Here is a 19,387-nt window from a genome sequence, read left to right as displayed (position 1 = left end):
TAAAGTAGTGGTCCCAATATCAACCCCATGTATACATCTTACATTTCAAAAAAGATGTTTGGCCATTTTTTTTACATTTTCTATATTAAAATTTTTACTTAATTTATTAAAATGTTTTATTCGTCATTATTCAATCCAGATTCCAATGTATTGTAGTACTAAAAGCCTTGCCAGTGAAGAGAGTTATATATATCTACAAAGATATAAATCTCTTTCAATCCAGCTTAAGAGATTTGCGTCTCTTTTCATTGTACGAATACCAACATTTCTACTCTGTTTTGAATGAAGGGATGTCGATGGAAACTATGTTCGTAAGATGTACAAATTTACAATTTTCGTGTAAAAGCTTTTTGGTTTAACTATTGACTGGATTTTCGCAAAGGTATATTGTAATGGAAATTAAATAAGGAAAATAGTACCTATCTTATTTTCCAACTGTAGTAATACGATATTTTTTTTTATCTACAGTACTGAAAATGAAATACACACCATCGCTGTATAAATAACCGAAATCCTATGAAATAAATTGGGCAAAGTACCTCTTAAAATTATAAGGAAAAATTCTTCGTAGGCCGTAGGCTGGAGTTAACGCTAAACGGATGAAAAAGATCACCTCTTTGGCATATCATCATTGGGCAATATCAGTCCACATTAACAGTAAACTAAACCTTACAAGATAACTAGACCATGTACAACATGCGGCGCATCAATGATCCAACACCGATTAGGGCTTAACTAGTGAAGTAGCCAACTGCTACCACAGAAAACATACTACTATAACCATGTTTTCTGTGCTGTTACGAGCTTACACAAACCAGACAGTGCTGCTCCATAGAGCCTACAGCCTGGCGTTTATCTATTCCATGGTACTGCTGTAAAACACCAATTCCTTTGGTAATACTAACAAACTTTTTACTCACGCTAAAGTGGAACAGGTATGAGTAGTGTAGTTTTAGTTGTAAGTTTGTGTAGCGTTTGTGTAAACTATAGTGCATTATTATGTCTTCGGCGACTATTAAATGACCAAAGTTCGTTCTATGTTATTTTTAAATGTCTAAAACTGGTCCACATAGGCTGGATGTCTGTTACAGTATTCAATTTCAGTACTTTTAGCTTGTTGTACTTTTGGACTGTGTATTGCTATTCAGTAAGTGGAAATCGAAATGTAAGCGTTAGTTTACAAAGAAACTTAGCTAAATTTGATCCTTTAGTTTTACTTTTTTATAAATATACCGACTTTTAGGCACGTTTTAGTAAAAAAAAAGTTGAATTAAGAACAAGCTGGAAGTCGTTTTGAGAGGTTATCTTAACAGAAAGTAAATAAAAGAAACGTCTTGTTACAATTTAAACATATATTTACGCCTATACTGTTACTCACAAGATGGTAAATATACTAAAAAGATGGCAAGTGGTGATCGACTTCAATTGGACACTCCAATCATCATCAGACCCAATTGGCGAATGATACAAAAAAAAAAAAAAAAAACTTGACCTCGGGTAAAAAAGAGCCACTTTAGGCACTAGTAATGAAATAAACTATTAACTTACATTTATTTACGTTAACTGGGGATACAGTAATTTACATATACATGGGTTAATTCGTATTACACTGAACGGTAGCTTCCCTAATCGGGATAAAGAGGAAATGTAAATATAGAGTAAATTTATCTATAATATGAAAATCCATCTTGAATTCGTGATGAAAATCTTATAAGTACGTATATTTTAATTCCCTTCAGTGGAAGATATCAAGTTTTAGCGTAGAGTATTGGCAGTGACTGGTAGCCCAGCAACGCTACCTAGCAACAGATGTAGTCTCGCGATCTGACATTACAAACAGTAACTAGGGAACAAATAGCCTTGTCTAACCAACCCTTAGCTACGCTGGGGATAAATGTCTTTGACACCTTTGGGCGATTGTGCCTACATTGTCAGATAGTATTGTGTGATTTGAATTGGGTTTTGAAATTGTAAGAAACTAGTGGCTTGTAGGGACATAAATCCCTAAAAAGCTCAAATGTAAAACAACTTTTTTGCAATACCGGTATTTAAACAAACTCAGAATAACATTATCTATGTGTCAGAATAGGCATCCCTACACCATATCTTTTGTGTAAAAACCAGTTTGTTGTTCTTCTTTGTTTGCTTTTGTTGATGTCATTTTCAATAAATAATTGGAATCACTCCAGTGGTTTAACATGAAAAGGCAGCAAACATATCATTGTTTGTGAATAAATACTGGGTTACTAAGGTAGCTTTGGTCTTGTGGTTAATGAGGATAAATAAAAGCTTCCCTGTTTGGAATTTTAAAAATTCATTGGAGGTTCGCCTTCAGATGAATTGAAGACGCCTGCAATTTCATCTGCAGTAGTCTTATTATACCTACGACGATCCATATTTATCCTGTCTACAAACCTAAGTTCTAATTCACTGCCACCTCGTACAACCATTTCTTCCGAAGCTCTTTTGTAAATTTGTGCAAATGGATTTTCTAATAGAATTTCAGCTAGTTTTGACAATATTTCAGGTTTTAAGTCACTATTTTCTCTACGCCTTTGACGAATTTCTGTTGCTGTTGATGTGTCAATAATGTACAATTGGCCATACACGGGGTCTTCATCATGTTGAGGCAGCAAATCTGAGATTGAACGATAAATCTGTCCTTGAATTTTGAAACAGTATGGTCCTTTTCCTGGAATATCTTTCTTACTGGCTGAAAAATAAGCAAAAGCCATCGCACTATTGCATTGTCGAATGAATTTATACAGTTGTGGGCTCTCTTCAAACAAACTTTTAAGTTCTACATTAGTTTTTGACTGAGGAAGGTTAATAAGTCCGTTATGGCAACATGTCATAAAATGATTATTCGTTAGTTCTTCTCTAAAATGAAGAGCACTACATTGAATGCACTCTTGGTCCAGTAATCCTGCATCATGGATCTTTACATTTCTCTCGTCTACCATGGGTCTCCTAAAAAGGGGTTGTAACATATCTTGATTAAGTTCGTCATTATCTACTCTTGCTCTCCTACGCGCACTGTCATTCCTATGAACAGTTCCCCGCCTTTGTGGTATTCCCCTGGCGTTCATATTAATTACAGTACTTATAATGAAAAGAATATATATCCAGCAGCCTACATACCAAAACATCTTGAATCTCTGGTGATTTTATAAAAGTATGATCGAATATGATTACTCTACGTTGTATATTCACTGCATTAAAAAAATTACTTACGAAGGAATGCAAATACACCATTTTAGAACCAATAACATTTATAGGTTATTTTAGTTGTATATATTTACACAACCTTAACCTTAAAATGTGTAGAAATATAAAGAAAACAACATAATTTAAAATCAACTTGAACATATGATTTAAAAATAAAAACAAAACAGAAGTTAGATTTAATTTCGACTCTTTGATTATTTATACAGAATATTTATTCTATGTCGTTTATTCCTTTAACACGACATAACGTAAAAGCGTGAAAAAATGAAACTTGAGTATATGTTTAAATATAAACAAAGAATGCAGACGTTTTTCCGACTAATCTTCAATATTTCAGTTTTATTATAGTATACATTTCATAGTTGACTGGCTAAAAGTAAACCAAATGCGTGTATTGATCACTGGCACAGCTGTTTTAATTTCAAAAGATGTAAACAAATTAAACTCCATGTTGTTTTAATGGGAAAAGTTTTATTCTGTTGCGAATTTATGGTAAAAAAATAAGAAAAATGAATAGTTTTCCCTCAAAATTCACGTCAAGACCTTTAAAATAAGACCCCTCCCATCCTTCTACGGCCATCCAGTCACTCACAATTTCTTTACAAAAATTTGACTTACGGAATTATATATATAGATAACGTTTAATCATAATGGTTACTATCACAAGATATTTTGCATGCCTATTGAACAAAGATCTCTTCTTTTTGGAATTGTAAAATAAATTAATATCTATATAGTTAAATGTACTCCATATTTTTTGCAATACCCTTTTACCTTTGAAGGGACCGGTCAATGCTCCACGGTGGCTTATGCGTTGTGTCGAGCTGTTGTACCGTCCTGGGATATTTACGTATTTTTAGAACTATTTAAGTATTGTCTGTGTAATAACACATTTTAAGTAATATTACTAGGTTACCTGATAAATTATTCAACATACATTCCGTCGAACAGTATGATAACGAATGCCATTTATAACAATCGTGTGTCTTTATGTTTGAAGTTCATTTTTGCTAATGACAAATTTACGTTATCTAGGACATTGTTATGGATATTTCCATCATTGTTGCTTTTATTAAAAGAAGCAAAGTAATTTAACGTTTCGTTATCTGTAATCAGATCTCGTCCTCAGGCGAGAAAGAATATTTACATATTCCAAAAACAAAATACACAAGACATTCGAAAAAACATTACAAGAATTGCATTTAAGGTGAAAATCGAGAGTTTACAAAAGGAGATGTTAACGCCAAAGTCCTGAGCTATTCCCAACTCCCAAGCCCCATCAACATTTCTCCCTGTTGCAGCATCTTGGTAAGGGGATAATTAGGTGGTTAGGGCCGAGTTGGGGAAAGTTTTCCACTTGCGAGTTTCTCAGTCCCAGTAATGAACTTGTACTTCGCGGATCAGAAATTCCAACAGTCAAAGATATTTGGCAGTTCGATGTCATTATTTGATTTTAGTCGTGATGGCAAACTTATTGTAAGGGAGTGCGTTAAACTGTTCGCGTAGGCTTTAATCACTGTAACCTTCTTAAGTTTGTAGTTAAATAATCATGGTTGTAGTTTTTTTTTTTATTTATATGATTTAAGTAATTCTATACATGCTTTTGGCAACGGTACTTACGCTTTCTCAATAAAAGGTTATCTTGGAGGTTTCATGGGTACATATAAAATAGATTGCCATTAAATATGATTTTTGATATAGTAGGAAACTGTAGAATTGCCCTTAGGTAGATAGTCCGTCCAAAATAGTAATGAATTGCTAAAAATAGTTAGTACGCCACACTTGAATGCTTAAAGGAAAAACAAACACGAAATTATGATGGTTAACTATATTTATTCAATTTGTCTATGACTATACTCAGTATGGTAGAAACTTATCTTCTGACCCTGAGATCTACCTTGATTGGCCTGGGCCTTAAATCATTGGCCAGTCCCCAGGTAGCCGGTCATGAGACAGGTTTAATCATACAGACTATAGCAAGCTCCCTCAGTTATGACCAGCAAATACTCTTTTCAACTTAAAATCTCTTTTAAGGCTTCTCTGACTAATGGTTTGTCCTGAACTGTTTTTCCTATAACTCGTTTGAATCAACAATGTTTCAATTACAATTCGCCAACCATTGTAACGTGACACAAACATGGACAAATTAAAGCATGTTTATATGTTTAAGCGGTAGTGGTGTTTTATACACCACTATCAGTATAATTAATTATGACCATAACCGTACATAACCTATATCTCTATTAAAATGTTTACTCTACACACATAAAGTAATATAAATGGTATTAGTAATCTGTCACATGCTTTCTCCCATAAGCTTGTCAACAATCTTTATCATGGGTAAGTGGTGGAAGTAACTATAACATTTTATAGGGAAAAATCACAAAAGTTGCAATAACCTTTGAACCGTAATTGTTACAGTAATGGTGGGTTGCACTATTTTGTTTAGAATTATAAGGAACATAACACATTAATTTTAATAAAAACCGGCTTTAAACAAAAATCTATTTCATAGGAAAATAACACAGGTTATAATACCTTTGAAACCGTAATTTTTACGGAAATGGGATTTGTACCATTTTCTTCAAAATTTAAAGGACCATAACATACTAATTTTATTCGAACACGGTATTTTTATAAAATCAGGTTTTGGTATTTTATGGTGTTTTTTATGGGAAAATAACATAAGTAGCAATACATTTGGAACCGTAATTTTTTACAGAAATGGGATTTTAAAAACTTTGTTTAGAATTTAAAGTACTATAATATACTAAGTTTGTATAGATATCGTTCGGTTCATCTTTGAGAAAATAGATTTTCCATTATTTTATGGGAAAATCACCATTAAAAATCTAAATTTCGAAAAAATTAAAAATGAAAATAACACAAGCTTGATATATTTCCATTCCCTAGACAGTATTTTATCCTATTCCTTAATGTAATGGTAGTGAAACTCTATGTCGAGATACTCAATAGCAAAGGTCCTCTGATAAAATGAATACTTTGAACCCCCTCTGTGACAGCACAAACCCCAAACGTAACCTCAATAGCACCATCTCCTAGGGAGTGTACAAATAACACTGGAAAACGATATTTCTAAGAAGTCAGTAAGGACTTGATCTACGTTTTCCTCGAAGAGGCAATGCAAAACCGTCCCGTCATGTCTGGCGCTAAATTAATTTGATTACAGCAAAGTCCTCTAAGTCAATCAAAGCTCACCCTCCAATTAGAGCGTAATCGTTGATTGGATTAATTGGTAGATATTACATAAATCGTATTTTTTGTTAGTTAACTGTGTTATCCAAACGATGAAATAAACTATCTTTAGTAAAATCATTGACTATTGGATTAAAATGTACCTACGGATAGAATCTAAATTGTAAGAATGCGTTAAAGTAGGAGTTGTCACTTTCAGATAAGGACTTTTTAAATTCAATATACTGTAAAGTTTCAACCATTTATAATAACATTCATGTTTTTAGGACAAACATATATCAAATTAATGTCTCCAAGATTTCACTTGATAGGTGAATAGGTTCGAATTGGCTTTAACTAGTAGTGGTGTTTAAATCTTGACAAAGGTTTAGTATACACTGTTTATTAATACTGTTGATTTATTGGTGAGGGGAGGCTGTCACTAGGGCTGAACTTTCATACAAATATTTATAAGACAGACTTTTTATACTAAACCTTATACGAGATAACTAATTGAGAAACTTGGATCTGGGACATAAAATATAAGCACGACTTCTAATAGACTAGTTTATTTCCTAAATAATATTTTTGCATAGACTTTTATAGCATTCTCTATACTGGACCTATCGATGAACTTAAAAACGCCATTATATTAAGTCAACCATGACAAATCCAGGCCTGTAAGTGAAATGGTTAAGGGGATGTGGCAGTGAAATTATGAAATTTTTTTCAAATGAGTGATTTTTTACATTTTTACTACTAAAAAATGTTAAAAATGCTGATATATCTTCAAAGCGGTTTATGCTACATGATTCAAAATTTTACCAAGTGTTTAGAATGTTATTTATAAATAATTAGGTAGAATTATAATTGTATGTCTATTCAAAAGTGAATAAAGATTTTTTTATTTCCTTGGAAAACAATTTTTTTTATTACAAAGTGGCCCATAAAAAAGTAATAAATTAAGATACAGTTATAATTCTACCTAAATATTTAGAGGGCATTATTTTCTGCAAATTGATGGTTTGATAGTTAAAATTCAATAATTAGAACTGATGTTATATAAAATTTAATTGATTACCTAAAAAAACATGAAAAATATGAAGGGTGTACTTAACCAAAAAAATCTACTTAACTGCGTCTATACCTAATCTTATGCCTATAAAATACATAGTATAAGTTTGAAAGACCTAGTGATAATATTAAGGATGTTAGCATTTTCACTGACATATCCCCCCCCCCCTTAAACCTTAACAAGCAAAAACAATGGGTTCTTTTGGAAGCACCCTGTATCTTAGGTTAAATTTCAAATGGATAAACAATCAATTCGGAAACACCCTGTATATCCTAGATAGTTTAGATTCACAATGAATATTAATTACGAAAATTCAAAGGTTAGGTAATGTCAAACTAATATTATGATTGGCAATTTAAATGTGAATTGACGCTATAAATGATATATGCGTGAACGAAACTGTTCAGCCCAGTTATATTTGACAGCCTGTTCAGTGTTCACGTATCACTGATTAAATTTAACCACGAGGACTTAATATGTCCCCTCAAATCTGACAGTTACATTTTTCAGAGAATTATTCAACCTTTACCAAGTTACATGTAATCAAAATTTATGTTTGTGTACTATATTGAATATATTGTTAAGACAATGATATTATGGCAATGATTATTTTGATAGCGCTATCTAATTTTTTGCGAATTCATAATATTTTTATGTTATTCATGTTCTTGTTGTCCTTGTTTTAATAAATGTGTTTTTAACGAGTTGCACGCTTTGATAATGTTGTAGTCGCAACGAAACATGTAAGCTGATGAGCAATATTAATCGTTGGACTATTTGATTATATTTTCCGAAATGCTACTCTTACCTAATGTCTGTAATCCCTTACCTGAAAGCAAACAGGCATAATAAGTACAAATAAGGAAATATTATAAATAATGCACTTTTTAACTTATGCTAACTTATGTAACTTGCTTATGTAACTTTTGTGCAACTTTTTTATAGAAAACTTAATAAACTAGGAGTACACCCCAATGTCACGTATGAGAATGAACGAAGACAATTAATTCCACGCGTACAAAATATTTCAGATTCCCAAGCAGTTTTGATTTCATTTGGCACTCAAAGTCATACTTTTCTCTAAAGAAGTTCCAATTATACTTGTGACCATTGAGGAAAGACCATGGAGGATATTTGGTTTACGGTAAGGAAACCTTGAGAACATAATAATATACATTGGTTTAAGAAAATTAAAATTCTTCTACAAAAAACAACATGGGAATGAGACATTAACAAATGTTCTCTTTATATGCAGATATCAAGTCAAACGCCCATTTATAATGCTTATGGGCTTCTTAAAACTGTTCCAATCCTTAGTGAAACACCGAAAAACACAAAGCTAAATGTTGCATTTACTCACCCCACTCTATCACTAAACCAGACTTCAAACAATCAAAGCAAATAGTTTTGAAACAGGTATCAATAATGCAATACTTGTAGTGGAAACAGTGCAATCACAATACACCTGGCTGTGAGCGTTTCTTCACTGTGGTGAACCGATAGTGAGGGATGGTGAACCACTCTATTGTAGTCCCAGGGGACTGATCATTAGCCCCCATCCCTCTACAACCCCCTCCTATTACCACCAACACCACTATATGGTTTTGAAAAACATCTACATCCGTTGTATAGCAATATCGTTGACTTTTAGATACTGAAGTACACATACTGTCTTTATGGGAGAGCTGTAGCCTATTTTTATTCAAATATATATTTGAATGAATCAATGACTATTGTAAAAATTGAATTTTCTTGGTCAGTTTTTGGTGCAGTAATAATGCGATGATCTTACTTAAAAGATGCTATAGCTTACAATAAGTCGTACGGATTGGATTAGATAAAATGTTGGCTTATTTGACAAAAAATCTAACTGTTAACTTGCAATCGATCAATTGCCAAGCATTAGTTTGTATGAGTACATTTTGTATGAGTTTGTTAGCCTAAACTCAACGTTTATGCAACTAATGAAAAAGCTCACACTGTTTAAAAGGTGTATACTGTATAATCAACATTTCTTGTAATTATTTGTATATCTTTTTTCAGAATGATCTTGTTGAGTTGTGCTTTCTACAAATATTCTGAACCACTCAAATTACATTTAGGCCTACCACCTTCCCATAGCCACAACAATTTAACCATTTATATCCTTTTAATTAAAATGTAGCCTACATTGTAGCATCATTGTCGCCATTGTGGTTACAAATTTCAGCCACCCACTTATAAGAGAGTAAACGAAATTGTTCTCATTACTGAAGTAGGTAATCACAATTTGTTACATTACCACACTCAATGTTGCTAGATTCAATAACGTACATTTATTTCTATAATTAGCCGCAGTTCAAACATGAAAGTGGGATGTTTGCATACATAGTCAAAGGTAATATCTAACTGAGATAGGTAACAGCTATGCTTTGTTCAATGTTTGACTTTCAACAGCTTACACGATATGTGAACAATGTTTGCTGAAACTTTCCAACAAACTGACGATATTGGGTAGAATAATTGTAGAGGATAATCAATCCGGTTGTGTATAGTTGTTAACTTGTCTGTAGATACGTCAGACAATTTAAAGTGGGTTTCGTCATACACTGGTAAATAATGCGTTATACAATAAAAATCTATAAAAGGCGTTTTTAATACAATTGTACAATGTGACAAAAAATAGGGCACACCATTCGAAAAAAGTGATTTTCTGAAACTTGGGCTCGAATCAAAAAGTCACTTTGTTCACTAGTGAAGAAATGTTCTATTTTATCCAAGTGAAGTTTTAACATTTTTTCTTTTAAACTAAATAGTTTTTTTGTAAATAGGAAGCCAAATTTAGACCCACAACAACACAAGAAGACTAAGAAACTAGGAAAATAATAGTAATCGTTGAGTAGTCGAGTGGTTATTGTTCTTGATTCCAAATGTGAAGGTTGCTGGTTCGTTTCCAAGTGATATCCATAAACTTGTTCGCTATTGTCATTTGGCCACCAATAATTATGCTACTTAACAAAATGTTGGCATTAAATGGTAACAAGACCTGGGTTTGGACCATTCTTTAAAAAAAGCGTTTAAAATGTCAATCGGTTAAAAAAAATTAGAACTTTACAAAGGTTGATAAGGAAACTGGTCTATCATTGAGATGCTTATATAGTTCTTTTGGTAATCGATCGTTCCCTAAAATTAATTCCGAAATTTAAGGAAAGAAAACCAAAGCCATGTTTGAGTCAGGTAAATCTCCCCAGGCACTGGGGGAGTCAAAGCCTCTTTTCAGGGCCTAATTATGTTCATTAACGTCAAAGTCACCCGCTTTTTCCTTTCCATTCCTAGTCAATAGGGAATGGCTACGGCTAGCCAATGAATACAAAACCTTATATTAAGGTTCTGTATTCTTTGGGCCAAGCTCGCCATCGATGGTTTCTATCCTTAATTACTTAATACAAATCCATTATAGTAAAAAACAGTAAAACGTTAATGTGTTTCCATTTGAATAAATTGTGTTCAACTACTAATCTACATTATCTTAATTAAATGTGTACATTTTTATGTATTCCCATTAGGTATATCCCTTTAAAAATTTAAATTAATTTGTAAAATACAGTTTTTTAGACAAAAACCCATCAATTCATAAATGGTTTAGTTCAACTTGTGTGACAATTTTAATATATTGAAAAGGAAATATAAAAAATAATTTGGTGTAGCAAATAAAAAAGAAATTATTTTGCTTAAAAGATTTTTTTACAATAAAAAATAAAGTATTAGTTCTGTTGCAGCAAGAATATTTTTGTAAATCTCAAATTTCTGAGCAATAATAAAGCAAAAAACTAAGTGTTATTATTTTACTTACAAAAAAATACTAACAGTAGTTTGACTCTAGAAGAAATAAGTTACAATAGAAGATAATGAATTCAAAACTGCGATCCTAAGCTTGCTTGAATATACCGAGAAGACTAAGTAGAGATTAACTTTATACAATCCAGGACGATCTGGATCTATTATATTTATCCTTTTCTAGGAAAACTTATTCAATTTTGAATACTACTGGGAAACCTTTTTTTTTTTTTGAAATGCCAATAAGGTTTTTATAGTATGATATTATATCGACGAAAATAAATATTTTCGGCTGCAAAGTCTTTAGGAATCTATATAAAAGACAAAGTCCTCATTGACTCACATCTGATCCAACTCTCGGGCTCCGCCTCAGTGGCTCTGGAGTTTCCCATGTTAATCTCATGAGTACTCATATTTAAATAATGGAATTAATTAATCTTAACAGCTGTTTCAATTAAACAAGTTGGTTCTGTTCTATGATGTTCAATAGCATTAAAGACATGGATTACCAACAGGGTGCAGCACTGTTATTTTTTTATTTATGGCAACAGCTAATTTGCAACCAAAAGGTGAGTGAGAGTAGCGAACGAACTTCATCCTGGAGGTGAGTTAGCGTAGCGAACGAGCTAACCTGAAGGCAAGTGAGCGCAGCGAACGAGCTCGAACATAAAGGTGAGTGAGCGTAGCGAACGAACTTCAAACAGGCCGTGATCGAGCCATGCGAACGAGCTCATCTTGTAAATTAAGAAGTTAAACGGGGCAAAGCCCGCGGGTACAGCTAGTTATTTTATACAAACGTAACTGAATATTTTGACATTGTCTACATAAAAGTAACCTAAGGAGTACTAAAATCATGAAATATCGCTTACAGTGTTATGGCTAGTGTTGTAGTAGTTCCCAAACAATAGTGTAATAAAATTATACTTTTATAATACCAAATCGTATGTATTATGTAATGACAAGATGGCTTAAGGTAACTTAAGGTAACGCTTGCGGAGCCAGAAGGAAAAGCACAGAGCTCCAGTCCCCGAGGTCCGGGGTTCAAATCCCGGCTTTAGCTACTAAATAACTCCACATATTTCTATATACCGAGCTAGTGGCCAATGTCCTATGATATGTTAGATAGACATAAAAAAGAAGATAACACATAGCATCATTAATATTTTTTGTACAGTCACATAACTTATTGCCTTTAGCTAGCGAAAGAGTATAAGATGAAAAGAGTATTTTATCGAAGTTTATATATGCTCCAGAATAGGGACACACAAGCAATAAAGTTTGCTGTGACAATTTCAATTCACCCCCTTTCAGACACCCTTTATCTTGCCTTCCGTTCAACCCCTAACAGTAGTTTACATAATTTGATTCTTTTGACATACAATACGTTTGAAACATGACTTTCTATGTCAAAATAGGCCCTAAACATCTTTTAACTTAAGAATTTAGCGTATTTTTGTTTTCTATTGGATTTTATGTCGAGTCTTTGAGTTGCAGTAAATATATAAACAGTATCAGCTATCTGACTCGTACTATATCCCGTTAGCGTATCAACAACCTTTTTCGTGGGTTTCATCTATGGGAGTAACAATGACATTCTTTGAGGGATATCACAAAACTGCAATAACTATTAAGCCGTAATTCTTACAGTAATTTGGTTGTACCATTTTGTTAAAAACTACAAGGAGCAGTAAATAATAATTTAATCAAAATCGGTTGAAAACTGTTTTTATGGAAATTTGATTTTACGTTATTCTATTGGTTTTTATAAGAAATAAAAAATTACTTACATTTTAATATAATTTTCCATTAAAACCAATTTCAAAAAATGAAAAACCTACTGCATATACCATGAATTTCATCAAATGTGTATTTTAATTAATGCGTACCTCTGTATACATCTACACACACAATCACACATACACACGATCGGCTCAACGATCACATAAGACCAATTGGGTTGGCTGCGAACCGTGTGTTGGGTCTTTATCAAATCACATTTATTTGGACCGTTAGCAATTGGCGAGGTTCCCCACACTCCTCTAGCTCTAGCCATATTTGATCAATGCTCTAACTCTAACCTAGACCAGCAACGCCAAACACAGTATGGATTTGAAAATTTGTTATATACAATATACCCCTAAAGAATAAAATAATATACTTCCTATGAAAGTTGCACCCAAAAAATGATTTATTTTTTTGCTCAAAAGATAAGTCAATTTCTTCGGCATGTAACAGGCAATATGTAGTGGAGCAGAGACAGTTTTCGCGATGTAAAGACCACGCGTTTTGTAAGGATGTGTTAAACTACAACACAAATAAATTATCTCATCTCCACCATTAAACGGCTTGAACATATACTGTGCATACAACCTAAAATGTAAAAAAGATAATACTCTACTGTTAGGAAAATGAAGAAAACGTGGTGATTCCTTACAAAAACTGCCGATTTTTAGATTGTTAAGAGGTTAGAAGATTATGTTTGAACGTGGTGCTCAATCCAGATTATAGACTAGTGTGAATAATATAATTTTTACAGTCCCGGATCTTCACATCCTATGACTCTACGCTCTAGCCAGGAACTATAGTTCAGCCCCAGCATTACCATGCATAAAACTACAAAAACCCATTTTTGTGATTGGCGGGATTTGAACCCCTGATCTTGGGGGCCAACACCCCACGCTTATACCAGCTCACTCCCTTTCAAATACTAGGATTATTACCACAAAAGTCTTTTACACAACAAATACTACATCGACATGAAACAATGACAGCAATATAGTGCAAGATATATGTTTGCAAAAGTAGCTACAATCCAATAAATTCCAACCAAGGACGATTTGGTCGAATGCAATTCACCTGGATAAAAGTGGAACTGAATTAATTCTGATCGCCCTTTTATTTAAACTCGCTGATATTGAATTTATATTCATTTAACTGGTATCACCAGCATTAAAGCTGTGGTTCTCAATCTTCGCTTTGAGCATGTAATACTGATAAATACTTCTACATTCATAATGTTATCTCTTACTACACATATACGTCAACCACCTTCCCCTCAAACAACCTTAAACAGCATTCCCCTGACCATCTAAATGGCTGTGACAGGTAATCTATTTAGTTCTCTAATAAGCAACCCAACGAAATATAATTTTCAACACACTGTGATGTTTTTATCGGTTTACATACGTTAATTGGTGGCTAAAAGTAACCTTTTGCTGGTCATGCCAGCTGCCATCGTCATTTGGGGACCGAGCAGGTTTTTACATCCCTAGGGCGGCAAAATCAGCTGCCCCAAGGCCACACTACTTTATAAACAACTAGCTGTACCCGCGGGCTTTGCCCCGTTCAACTTCACAAGTGAGCTCGTTCGCATGGCTCAATCACGTCCTGGTTGAAGTTCGTTCGCTACGCTCACTCACCTTTAGGTTGGAGCTCGTTCGCTCCGCTCACTTGCCTTTAGGTTAGCTCGTTCGCTACGCTAACTCGCTTCCAGGTTGAAGTTCGTTCGCTACGCTCACTCACCTTTTAGTTGCAAATTGGCTGCAGTCATAAATTTAAACAACTACTGGTAAAACTGGTCACTATTTATTATTATTTTTGCTGATTCCTCATATAATTTCTTCACATAACCTTAAAGTTGTCGTTGTGTTGACTGTTAGTGTGCATTATTATCGTGGTTAATAGTGGTAATAGGGTATAGTGTACTCATTTTCCGCAAAACTATATAGTGTACGGTATAGTGTGTTGAAAAATAGCGTTCGTACCACGGACCGAGATGGTTTTGCTACTCATACTATACTAATTTTATAAAAACTATCAAGAGCCGGCAAAAACCTAATTTTCGGGCCAAGGTTCGAAATATACTATTTCACACCACATCTACTCGTTATATACAGTCTGTATGATAAAACATGTCTCCTGAACCTTCGTCTACCTAGGACTAACTCGGCCTAAAACCATTGGCCTGACCCCAAGTGAGGAGGGTCAAGAGAAAGGTTAGTGATGATTTGACAGACCGCCATTTGAACGAATCTAGAATTTGTTGATGAGATTATCACTCAATAAGTTAAGTATATTGATTTAGGATAATTTTCTAAACAATTATTCAAATTAGCCTCAATAAAGTATGTGTATGGTGGGAAAGCTGTGTTAGGATGTTGTCCATTCGTTCTGATACATTAAACACGCTTCGGATCATCAACAGCATCCGGTGTATGGAGATGACTCTAGTATTCTTGATATCCTAGCATACTGGCATCTCATATGTGCGTATAATACTCAAATCATACGATAAGAACTACAAAAATAGCAATACAATATATGTTAAATTGTTTAGTTTATTGCTTTTGCAATTTGTTTAGTTCAATCAAATATGGTTTAAAACTTGTTAGTCCTAAATTATACTCCTCGCAACGGTTAGTAGTGCACGATGATCAATATTTTTTTTCTTCATACTGCAGCAAAAACAGACGTTTTTAATGCATTTGGGGGTCTAAAGTAGCTCTTTTCCTAGGGAATGAATCAACTTTTCTAAACTCAGTTATAAACTTCAATTGTAAATAATAGCGTTTATCGAAATTAGGTATCGATTGTTTGAATCGGTTGTAGCATTGACTAATTGGATACTGAAGATAGTGAAAGGTTGTAGCTATGGTTGCATTCTTGTCAATCGTTTGACATATCGATAGTGATGTACAGTAACACAATCGTAATAGACGAAATGATTGAATCACTTAAAAAACGGATGCTTATTTGCATTAGCAAAATATAGAACTAGTCAGAAGTTGTTTTGGGCGGTTATCTTTACATGAAAATTATTTTCGTTTTGTAACTTAGTGTCCTTTATAATAACACAATATGGTGAAAAATGTAGTACATCACACGGGCAAAGGGTGTATTTTCAACCCTCACTCATTTTCCGCAAAACTAAAGTGTGATCTAAAAGTTACTTTTTGCCCTATTGATCTCATAACCCCTTAAATAAAATAAAAGACCTTTTAGTTAATATCAACCAATAATCAAATTCTTCTGGTATTTTAATATAATACGTGTGTAGATTAAACGCAAGGTTGGATTAAACGTACGGAAACGACATGTTTCAGTGGTACATGAATGTTAATTTCTTCGTACCTAAAGAATGTGAACTGTATAAATTATAGCTTTTAGCTAAGTTGGTTTGCGTGTTCACCTTCACTGCGTAGTGCAGATAGTTGTTTGATTTCAGTGAGCTTCGCTTGGGGAATGTTTAAGGGATTTCGGTTATAAGATTAGAAAGTTAATATAACAAATTCTAAAACTCTCAGAAATCACACATACGTATACGTAATAATGGTTGACTGAATTAAATGTAAACATTACATGATGCTAATATTAAATAACACTATTTTGATAGTCTGTATGATGGAACCTGTCTCTTGAACTCAACCTGGGACTGTCCCAGACCTTATAAACCATTGGCCAGTCCCCAGGGAGAGGTGTCAGGAGACAGGTCCCTTCACACAGACTATAATTTGCGTTCGTAAAAAGTAAATTTTGACCTAACTAATAATACTAATTGGAAACAGCCTCGATGAAATATAACGATAATAAATTACTTATGATGGTATATACTAACTACACAATACCGAAGTGAAAAAAGAAGAAAAAAACTAAGAATATGAATAAGTATAAAATGTACATATCTAGAAGTTCTTAAAACTGTTTTCATCCATGATAAACTTTTCAGAAATCCCAACTGAACTTGCATAATACTGTAATAGGAGTCTCCACCGAAGTTTTATAATTCGTTGAGTTTTGAATCACACAGATTTACGATGAATTAAATTCACCAGCCAATGACTGTGAAAGTTTTTTTACATTTTTAAGCAGTTTAAAATTTCATTGTTGATGTTAGCCTCCGGATTACGTTGAATATAAAAATTGGTGTAAATACCTGCTTCTTGTAATCCAAATTGTTGCTGTTATGACGCAACTAGTTTCGACTTATCCCGACATCCCCTGGACTTATCTTGACATCCCCTGGACGCCCGAAGATGACTTCGTGATAAGTCGAAACTAGTTGCGTCATAACAGCAACAATTTGGATTACAAGAAGCAGGTATTTACACCAATTTTTATAGTTTAAAATTGTTCCCTACTATTATAATTCGAGTACTGGAAGGTAATAATTGCTTTTTAATAACTTGCTATCACCAGTTATTTTTTAATTAATTTGCTTAGTTTCCTGGCCTTGACTTTTGTTGATATTACTTCAGGCTAGATTTTGCGGAATTATGACATGAATAAATTCCATTGGTGATTGGTGGGTTTTGAACCCGGGGCCTCAAGTCCTATGCTCTACCACTAGACCAGCTCGCTCTCCTGCTGTTACCAGTGGACGTTATGTTTATTTTTTTAATACAAAATTGATTATAAAGAAAACTAACGATTGTTTCTAAATAATGAAGAGTGTCTGAAAAGAGTGTGTGAATTATCATTCTTTGCCATTACTTATATTTAAACGTCTAAATAAACCAGTAATAACTGCTGTTTCCTTTTTTAATCCTTCCAATGATTCAGTTCTTCATTATAAAATTGATTATAATTTGAACTTAACTATAACCTTTGGTCAATACTATACTTTTTTCTTCTAGATTGAATCACAACAATCAAAACTGATAACTGTTCTGCCCCTGGTGACAATGAAGAATATGGCTGCCAAATAATGTTAACTCCTGATACCTCACTTTATACATAAGGAGTTTGCGAGATTTTGGAATACAGTACATTTCATTGAGAGAAAGCTAATATATTAAAGATGCATAATTTGTGACTTAGTTTTAAAGAATGTTTTCGTAATTAAGTCGACATTCAAAACTGCATTACCTTGAAAACTGCTCCAAAACAACTTCGGCACGACTTGTTCTCCATCTGTGATTTCATAGTAAATTTCCACACTAAACACGAAATCTAAGTCACAATTTTAATATACTTATGTTCGCTTATAATTTCAAAATACATTGATTAAATAAAGTGTTCACATTTGAGAGCGCAAACTACACTGGCCATGACACTCAGTAAGGCGGATGACATTGTTATTGTCCATCACTGGATACCCCTCCCCCGGCCCCCTGTAAAACCCCTTACCCACATAGGGGGTTATGTGGGAGGGGGGCAGATTGTTAAAGAGCGATAGTAATCACCAAGGGACGATTCGGTTATGCGATACGATTATATCAATCCTATAAAATAAGTCGAAATCTTTTTTAACCTTATTGAGTCAAAATGCAGAGTTGGTACAGACTTAATAGTAATGAAAACAAATTTAGATCCAAAATACAGTATACACTGAAAGAAAAATTCAATTTTTTAAGTTACTTAAATAAAATAACCCCAACCAAATGTAAAACAAACCCCCAATAATGTATTGTTTTATATCTCTTCCAATAATTTGAACAATTCGTCTTCCTTGCTTACAGATTGACAAAAGTCTTCCCTCTATCAAGCATTAGCTTGTAAATTTTTAATTGCGAAATCAGTCAAAAAAAATCTAGAGGTATTATTATAAGACAAAAACTTTGCTTTGACAATAGCACTTGAACAAATGCTCAAATTAAATCTTAATAATACTAATACGAATTTACTCTTAAGAGATCCTTAAAAATAACCGTTGAAGGAGATTGGTAAGCCACGTGTTATAAAAGCCTTCAGTTTGATGTGACGATGCGGGCAGCCTTACAATGTGCAACAATGGTATGTACAGGGCCAATCCCGTGGCATTGTCCCTACTTAACAATTAACATAACTTACACGTGATACTGTCAGTAAAGTGTGTTTTTAAAGGAATAAATAAACATATTAGTGCAAAGATCTGATTCATATATTTTGGGGATTACATAAGTGTTTATTAAGATGGGTATTGAATCGATCTAATAATTTCTGAGCTAAGGCTTGTCCAATAATGTGTCATTTGGTGTATCATTCTATCTGGATTTGACTACTATTCAGTCATAATTTCATCACACGGAGCGAAAGTGTCTTTTTGGGACTTAATCGTATTTCCAGGCTACCAAAAAGATCAACTTTCGCTCCTAG

At 33.5% G+C, this 19,387-nt stretch overlaps 1 protein-coding gene across 1 annotated transcript in view; it reads right to left on the bottom strand.

The window, feature by feature from the left end:
* Positions 1-18,344, bottom strand: part of LOC128991167 (endothelin-converting enzyme homolog) — an 80,054-nt gene extending 61,710 nt beyond the window's left edge. Inside the window, exon 1 of the mRNA XM_054413947.1 lies at positions 18,179-18,344. Coding sequence (XP_054269922.1) covers positions 18,179-18,235 — 57 coding nt within the window. The 5' untranslated portion in view covers positions 18,236-18,344. The remainder of the gene's footprint in view (positions 1-18,178) is intronic.
* Between the last annotated feature and the right edge of the window lie 1,043 nt (positions 18,345-19,387).

This window comes from Macrosteles quadrilineatus, unplaced genomic scaffold (assembly GCF_028750875.1).
Source record: "Macrosteles quadrilineatus isolate MER2022 unplaced genomic scaffold, UCM_ALF_1.0 Scaffold_3__2_contigs__length_128488019, whole genome shotgun sequence".
In the NCBI taxonomy this organism is placed as follows: domain Eukaryota; kingdom Metazoa; phylum Arthropoda; class Insecta; order Hemiptera; family Cicadellidae; genus Macrosteles; species Macrosteles quadrilineatus.
The sequence above is the reverse complement of the archived record's forward strand: the minus strand, read 5'-3'. Positions and strand labels throughout refer to the sequence as shown.